General features: G+C 38.4%; 3 protein-coding genes across 5 annotated transcripts; 1 reads left to right on the top strand and 2 right to left on the bottom strand.

Annotated features, from left to right (window-relative positions):
- Positions 1–2,683: 2,683 nt before the first annotated feature.
- Pstk (Phosphoseryl tRNA kinase) lies at positions 2,684–3,857 on the bottom strand. The gene has a single exon (XM_067789898.1). The coding sequence runs from the start codon at positions 3,855–3,857 to the stop codon at positions 2,961–2,963; it is 897 nt and encodes a 298-aa protein (XP_067645999.1). The 3' UTR covers positions 2,684–2,960.
- On the bottom strand, positions 3,762–4,545 carry Tim9b (Translocase of inner membrane 9b). 2 transcript variants are annotated; one of them, XR_010953762.1, is made up of 4 exons: positions 4,388–4,545; positions 4,227–4,322; positions 3,864–4,153; positions 3,762–3,808 (listed from the first exon to the last, which is right to left on the bottom strand). XR_010953762.1 is itself a non-coding variant. In XM_067789960.1 (3 exons), the coding sequence occupies exons 1-3, from the start codon at positions 4,406–4,408 to the stop codon at positions 3,929–3,931; spliced, it is 342 nt and encodes a 113-aa protein (XP_067646061.1). In that variant the 5' UTR covers positions 4,409–4,545; the 3' UTR covers positions 3,762–3,928. The 2 variants fall into 2 exon arrangements, 1 of the variants encoding a protein (XP_067646061.1); XM_067789960.1 differs by having other exon boundaries at positions 3,762–4,153.
- Positions 4,546–5,902: 1,357 nt separating this feature from the next.
- Seipin (lipid droplet biogenesis associated protein seipin) lies at positions 5,903–8,470 on the top strand. Of its 2 annotated transcripts, none has more exons than XM_067765870.1 (4): positions 5,903–6,018; positions 6,565–6,984; positions 7,069–7,556; positions 7,629–8,470. In XM_067765870.1, exons 2-4 carry the CDS (start codon positions 6,701–6,703, stop codon positions 7,952–7,954), a joined length of 1,098 nt encoding a protein of 365 aa, XP_067621971.1. In that variant the 5' UTR covers positions 5,903–6,018; positions 6,565–6,700; the 3' UTR covers positions 7,955–8,470. The 2 variants fall into 2 exon arrangements, with proteins under 2 accessions (XP_067621971.1, XP_067621895.1); XM_067765794.1 differs by having other exon boundaries at positions 5,921–6,028.
- The last annotated feature ends 201 nt before the right edge of the window (positions 8,471–8,671 follow it).

Below are 8,671 nucleotides of genomic sequence, written 5' to 3'. Positions count from 1 at the left end.
AACTCTTTAACGAGACAAGGAGAACCGGCAACTGGGAGGAATACACCCAGAATCGAACTAAGTACAATAAGGAGATAAGAAAAGCAAAAAGGGAAAGTTTTAGAAATTTCTGTGAGGGAATTTCCAGCACGCCTGCAGCGGCAAGGCTACACAAGGCCCTAGCCAAAGAGCAGAGACAGACAAACCTAGCAATTAAGCTCCCAGACGGTACCTATACCGAAACGGTGGAAGAGCGAGCAAAGGCCTTGCTACAAGCGCATTTTCCTGAGGCCTCCCCGTAAGTACCGGAACCTGTATTTCCCAGAGTTAGACCAACCCCATCGGACTGGCAACTAGCCAACTCCCTCTTTTGTGAGGCCAGTGTCAGATGGGCAGTGGAATCTTTTGAGAAATACAAATAAGTCTAACCTCATTTGTCTTGAAGGCAATGGAAAAGATAATAGACCAAGAAATCAGGTCGAACGCCCTCAAGAGCTGGCCCCTACATTATAGCCAGCAAGCCTACAGAGCGGGTAGGTCCACGGACACAGCTCTGTACCAGTTAACATCTGAAATACAGAGGGCGTTCGAAACAGGGGAAACAGTGCTTTGCGCTTTCCTTGATATTGAAGGTGCCTTTGACAACACATCTCACGAAAGCGTAAACATAGCACTGCAGAGAAGAGGAGTTCAGGTGCCAATCCAGAAATGGATTGACAATCTACTCCGCACAAGAATCGCTGAAGCTCAAGTAGGCAGCAGCGCAGTTAAGGTTATTACGAGAGGGTGCCCCCAGGGAGGTGTCCTGTCACCCCTTTTGTGGAGCCTAGTAGTGGATGAACTCCTGCAAAAGCTATCAGACAGTGGCATAAGATGCCAAGGATATGCTGACGACATCGTCATAATTGCAAGGCGTAAATTCGAGAGTACGCTCTGTGACATAATACAAAGAGCATTGAACATTACAAGGGAATGGTGCGCCAATGTGGGTCTTAACATCAACCCATCTAAGACAACCATCATCCCCTTCACCAGAAGAAGGGTCCTACCAGCCCTGAGAGCAATAACAATAGATGGCGTGGAACTAGAATATGGAACCGCAGTGAAGTACTTGGGGATCACTTTTGACACCAAGCTCTTATGGAAACAACACTTCGACTCCATGAAGACTAGGGCCACGAGGTCCATCATGATATGCAAACGTCTAGCAGGCAAATCATGGTGCTGCAGCCCACACGTGCTAAGATGGATGTATACCATGATAGTAAAACCTATAATAACATATGGCTCAATAGCCTTGGCATCGAGAACAACTCGGGCGACGACGAGGAAAGCGCTGTCAAAACTTCAACGACTGGCATGTGTGTGCATCACGGGAGCCATTCGCACATGCCCCACAACAGCGCTGGAAGCTATCCTCGGATCTAACCCCGCTGCATATATCGATAGAGCAGTCAGCCAAGCGAGCCCTCCTTAATATCGTCAAGGAGGGCTCGGGCAAAGGTAGTCATATCGTCCCGGGACATGGAGGAATTGAGAGAGAAGATCCCAATCTCTCAACTACCGAGGGATGACATCCTCAGGCAGATAGTATATGAGAAAAGATATAAAGTAGAACTGGGAGACAAGGGTACGTGGGAAGAAAACAGAATTGAGAGCATTCAGCAGCTAAACAGTATAGTATGGTATACCGATGACTCGAAAACCCCAGAGAGGATTGGATCTGGGGTCGTTGGACCCAGAGCCAGGATATCAATACCCCTGGGAGCATACCCGAGCATTTTTCAAGCGGAGGTATTCGCCATAAGCCAGTGCGCGGACCTGAACCTTCAGCGGAAATACTCCAATGAGAAAATTGCCATACTCAGTGACAGCCAGGCCGCCCTCAAGGCCATCTCGGCATTTGAAATAAAATCAGCACTAGTCCTTGAGTGCGTGGAAAGGCTGAATCAACTAGGAGCACACAATGAACTACTGCTGGCCTGGGTTCCTGGCCACAGGGGAGTCGAGGGAAACGAGCAGGCGGACAGCCTGGTCAGAGAAGCAGCAACGATACGACCTATTGGTCCTGAGCCGTTCCTGCCAGTAGGCCCGTAGGAAATTAGGGGGCATCTATTAGCAGAAGAAAAGGAAAAGAGGGAAGAACACTGGCGTAATATGCCAGGCCTGAGACAATCTAAGCTACTGTTAGGGGGTTACTGTACAACTCGATACAGGGCATTTATAGGCCTCTCGAAAAATAACCTAAGAATTCTAACAGCTATTCTTACAGGACACTGTAGAATGAACAGCCAGATGTAAAAGCTGGGTATAATATCGAACAACACATGCCGATTTTGTGATCGATCAGCGGAGACGGCGGACCATATCCTCCTGGAGTGTGATGCAATCTCAAGACGTAGAGCTAAGTTTATAGGCTCACCATGGCCAGAGCATTCTCACATCAAATCCCTCAAGCCAGGTGAACTGCTAGCGTTCATAAGTGACGTCGGCTTGGATGAGGTGTTGTGAAGCAGATGAGGGCACAATAGACCAATGGTCGCAGTGCGATCCTCAATTAATTATCTATCTATCTATTGCCTGATCAACGCCCTAGATTGATGAGGAGTGTGATGATTAGTACCTAGGACTTAGCTCATTATTTTCTAGCTTTTGGTATTATTATTACTTCATGTAAATAATGTTTTCAATAAAACCGTTTAACTTAAAAATTTTTTGTTTAATTATTTTATTAATCATTGCACATAAGTTGTGGAGACGATCATACATATGTTTGTTGTTTCCAGTTATTTTTGTGGATTATTTTTGATACTTTTGAGCAAAATGGATTGGGTTGCTTGAATCGATTTGGTTTAGTAATTTTGCCGAAAAATGAAGCCGGTATAAAGGGTTAAGGTTTTGGTTTCATTCCTGTGTTTATTTTCAAACTTCGATTACTACATAGTAAACATTTATTGTTATAAGGTTTTATATAAAATGAATTAGTACAATAATTCAACAAATTCATTGAATTCCGCTGCACTTACACTGCTATTATTTTTTTCGTTTTTGATTTTTACATCATTTAGTATACCTTTGCGTTTTGCACATAATAAATTAGCCAACTTTTGCAGCTCTTTTGCATCATGCATATTATTTGCTTGCAGTATGTCACCGATTCTTTTTCGCAACAACAAATCAAGTTGATGTACCACAGATTGCACGGATCCATTGTTATGATCGCGCATTTGGTTTGTCATTGGTTGTATGTTATTTTCAAATGTTTTACTTAGAAATACCAAAACTTGAGTTCTCAAAATTGTATAATCATCATTTTCAGCATTTAACAAGAATGTATTAGATTCCCAGTGTTGCTTTATGGGATCTGGTTTTTCTAATCGTTCTGCCATTCTTTGAATAATCTCTTGCGGCACACTCTCCTCGGTAGAGCGTGCATTATTACGCTCTATAGCTAATTGCATAATACAATCGAAGTGTATTTGTGCATAAGCGCATCTTTTTTGTCTGCATATTTGATACAACTTATGTCTCATACTACGATAATAATTATTATCATCACATATTACTAAAAAGTCATTATTACAGTGATTCAATGATGACTTAACCAATGACTCAAGATGACTTGGTAATTTAGCGTCGTTGCTGGTATTTTTTAGTTCATCTATAAGTAATTGAATTATTGAAAGGATATTGCTTCGTTGATTTTTAAACTCAAATCTAGCTGACTTTTCTTCAGCCATTACTTCTAAATGATCATCGTAACATAAATGTATGACATTAAATGGTGCTTGTGGCAATGTTAGAAGCCATTTACTAAATGTAGTTTTACCTGTGGCAGGCAAACCAATCAACACTAAAATACAAATACGTTTTGACATACTTACGCCTTGAAATGTTTACAATTATTAAGTTAGTTAAACTAACTAAACTAACAGTTTACGTTTTTATTTTATAAGAATGCAGACGTTTTTGTCCCGGTTGTTGCTGCTGGCAGAGGGCTTATACTTGCAATAGGTGTATTTGTTGATGATGTTGCTTGTTCCAATTGTTTTTGATTTGCTTCGATTTCTTGCATTCGTTTCTGATTTATATCAGACTGTACTTCAACATAAACGTTCATCATTTCTTGATTGAAACGCGCAAACTTATTTACACATCGATCTATGCAAGTATTCTATTAAAATATAGAAAACAATTGTTAACTGATTTATTTGCATTTCAGCTTGAATGCATCTGGTTTTGTTTACCTCGGAATTGGTCAAATCACGTTCGTAGAGCGTTTCAACGCACCTTGAGAAACACAGTTCCGTGACTTTGTTATATAAGGTCAGAAAATCCTTAAGCTGCAAATAATGCATTTTCATACAAAATATAAGTAATTAAATGTAATAACAAGAGTTTTACTCACGTTCCGTAAATTTGGGTCCATTGAAAGTTTGTTTTATTGGATTGTTTCTTGATTGGTATTATTGACAAGAATTAGATATGGCGAGTATTTGAAGCGCAGTATCGTATCGGTGTAAAGGGACAATTAAACTCCCTTAACCCCACCTTAAAGCTAGAGACATTGGTGCTTTATCGGTAACCGTATCGGTAACCTCATAACAGCTGATTCGACCAACCTTATGAGAATCAATGCAATCGATTATTGGTGCCGCTAAGGTCGTAACCGTATCGTAGCCAACCAATTGGGTTTTGGTTTACCGTCGTAACGATAAACAGCTGATTACGTTAGGGATACAGATACAGCGATACGACATACGGCACCAATGACTCCAGCTTAATAGTCGTAACCATACCCATATCCATAACCATCTCCAATGTGATCGATTAATGATGCCTTAAGGGCCCATTACTGATACTTAGCATAGACTTGACTTGGCTTGAGAACTGTCACTTACAGTTCTGTTAAATGAACATTGCATGTTACTGATTATTCAAAACTTAGCAACACTTAACTTGACTTAGAAGTCTGTTGAATTTTGATTTTCTATGAAATTTCTAAGTGACGTTTACATTTTGAGATGCCATTTGTTTCTATTTCATTTTGACATTTTGTCATACAAATTGACATTTATTAAAAAATAAATTTCACCGCTGATTATGATGCCAGATTGTATGCGCCAAGTGGAGTATAATCGTGGCTAAGTTGCCAAGTCAAGTCAAGTCTATGCTAAGTATCAGTAATAGGGCCTTTAACCTAAAAATCGTGAAAATTTCTTAAAAATTACGAAAACGCAAAAAATTACAAACATATTCCACAAAAAATAAGTCTTTTAGTCATAACGTATTCAAAACAATAAGAGCCGTCACTCGTTATTTTGTGGCGAGTATCTCGCTGGAAATTGAAAAAAATTGATGCCGAATGTTTTCTGAGAGGGACATTTTTAATTGTCACGCATTTATCCATGCCGTGTATGCCCTTTGTGCAACTGTGATTTTTGGAAAGAGAATTAAATAAATAAATTAAATACAGTCGAAAAATAAACACAAATACCCTAGGAAAATGTATAGAAGACATTTATAAACATCTCGCCCAAAAAAAAATTAGCGACTACCTCTCAGTATACATCGAGTAAATGCCAAAAAAATAACGAGTGACGCCTCTTATTGTATTTATCCTCTTTGTCGCAAGTTCAAAATTGCTTCGTTCTGCGCATTTACGTCACAGTTGACCCTTGAGCAAATGAAAAAAAGCGAGGAAAAAAAGGGCAAAAGGGTTAATTGATACGTCATAAAAAACAGTTAATCTAATATTTAAATGCACATTGCGAAATCTTCTGATATGTGGTTTTCTCGACATAGTTCGTCTGGTCGAGTTCTTGTCGTGCATTATCGATATACATGGAAATTAGGGAATAAAAATCGCCGTACGTCAACCTATCGTTGTTCTGCACATATCTAAAGCGCGTTTCGCTTTTTACAGTTTTGTTTATGCATAGTTCGAAAAACAACAATTTTTGTTTTATTCTTCAGCTACAAAGAGCAAAATATTCTCATTCACTCTGCTTGTACTATCGCATTTAAATATAGCACCCAGTGAGAGAGTGTTTGTATTAGTCGCTATGACCATTGTAAACTTTACCAACTAGCGCAACTAACAGCTGATCGCTCAAAATTTGCACACACACACACAACCATCACTAATGGCAATATTACGGAAATCTTAGGGAAATTGAAGTTACATTTTTAAACAGACATAAAATGTTATAATTTTGGAATATATAGCATCTAGAACACCTTAATTGCAGTAATTGAAAGAAAATGTTTGCTTATACTCAAGTATTTAATTATTTTTTCTAAATTTATCTTTAATATTGATGCAATGATTGATCCAATGTAACTCTAGTCTTCCTACTGTTCTTCATTCCACTCCATTCGAGTGCCTATTTTCACGGCCTGCGAGTGCCTTCCACTCTATTCGCAACATAACCTCGAATTAAGCTGCCAAACTATATAGTAAACAATGGCTATGACCGCGAAGTAGAGAATGGTTGCCCGGCATAACTGATAAGACTTCTGATTGCTGAAGAGCTATTCTAATTACCAAACATCTATCCTAATATAAACAAATTTATATTATAGGTCGAAAGTGCATACATAATAAACGAAATTTAAGTAGCATAGCAGTCTGCACAATAGCTGCAGATCGATTAGTTTCCATACGGATTTCAACTCATCAACAAACAACAGTTTTACCTTTGAGCCGTTTATATACGAAATGAATTTCATATTGCGACTAATTGTTTTTATACTTGATCCATTGGGACTAGGGCGCCGTTTATTAATACGCCCTGCACTTAAATTAGGCTACAAAGTATATTATGAACTCAAGTGTAGAGCTGATGAAAAGGTTGACAGCGTCAAAGAATGGGTTTTGCGTATTGGACTTATAGCATTCGTTGTTATATTTATTATATGGATAGCTGTTTTTTTGTATGTTGCCTTTTATTATACCTACATGCCGGCAATATCGCATACTCGACCCGCACACATGCAATTTAAGTTAGTATCAAGAGAGTTTGATATCTTTAAAACTTATGTAAATGAAATTGAAATAAAAAAATATTTACTTTATCTTTTTCGTAGATCTTGCTTAGATTCAAGCACACCGTGTACATTTCCCAATGCACATGTTTCGCTTACGAAAAAACAGCAACTGCTCATGGTAGGTCAAGCCTATCGTGTAATTGTGCAAATCGATATGCCTGAATCACCACAAAATTTAGAATTAGGAATGTTTATGGTTTGCGGAGAGATGCGGGATACCCAGGCTTTATTGCGTGGACAATCTTGTCGTTCGGCAATGATGCGCTATCGTTCGCCTCTCATACGTACAATCACTACATGGGCGCTAAGTCCACTGTTTGTATTGGGGTTAAAGGAAGAATTTCAACGAATACCAGTGGAAATATTTGGAAATTATTTGGAAGAGCGACAACATCCCATAACAGATGTTTACGTAGAGATACAATCACAAAAGATCCAATTTTATACGGTATCTTTACACATAGTTGCTGATTTTACTGGGTTACGATATATTATGCATAACTGGCCAATACTTTCAGCTGTTGTTGGTAAGTTTAACTTCTTTTACATTTTTAGATATGCAAATTGATTTAAATTTATTTCAATAACATTCTTAACAGCAATCAGCACGAATTTATTCTTTATATTGGTAATATTCCTGTTGAGCTGGTATCACTGGTCCGATACAACGTGGTTGCATAATTTCCGCAAAAAATATGCCGAATTTACGCAAACGTTACAAAGTAAAGCCAGTAAAGCGATGGAGTCAAAAAGTGGTCTCCGTGATGATGAAGATCTTAGTTACCTGGATGATAATTCTTCGGAAATAGAAGAAATTGGTGGCAGAAGTACTGATAGCCGCAGCAGCAGCAAAGAGGAATTGCTGGGAAGAAAGCCAATATTGTCTACGGAAGAACAACAAGAATTGCGTCTACGTAGAACATAACAGTCGCTTTCTTCTTCTTGACTGAAGCCTAGCAGCGTATACGACTTTGAATCATTTTAGCTATGTATTAAGCTTTTTCTTTTTAAGTCTTAATGTTATGTAATACAAGCATTGTACATAACGTGAGTATAATATTATTGTATACCATGTGTATGTACGTATGTTGTATATTTTAGTTTCAGTTATAGAATATACATAATAGTCTGATGTTAAGATTGGGGACACAGCACTTGATAAACGCTATGCTAGGGCATCTAAAGATAGTGGTAAATTATAGCATCGGATCACGCTTTACTGTGTCGTCGAGCGTATTCATAACTGCTTCGCTATAGATGTTAAACTACAAATTTATTAATGTTTACATTTTACATATATATGATATTATTAAGTAAACAACTGAGACTAAGCACAAAATTGAACTAATCTCCTACTTCACTATTAAATAATACACTGTTTATATGAAAGAACAAAGTTGTTTATGTCAAACAAAATAAATAATTCCTTAAAACTAAAAAACCTTAGATACAATCCTTCATTAATTGAATGTTATATCGGATCGCCACACCGATGATCCTGGGTTCACGCCCCGGGCAAAGGAACATCAACATTTTAAAACCAAGTTTTTTCAATTAGAAGAAAATTATTCTAAGCGGCGTCGCCCCTGGGGAGTGTTTGGCAAGCACTCCGAGTGTATTTCTGCCATGAAAAGCTTCTCAG

Source organism: Eurosta solidaginis, chromosome 1, assembly GCF_040869045.1.
Source record: "Eurosta solidaginis isolate ZX-2024a chromosome 1, ASM4086904v1, whole genome shotgun sequence".
Lineage (NCBI taxonomy): Eukaryota > Metazoa > Arthropoda > Insecta > Diptera > Tephritidae > Eurosta > Eurosta solidaginis.
This window is presented reverse-complemented; position numbering and strand designations above follow the sequence as displayed.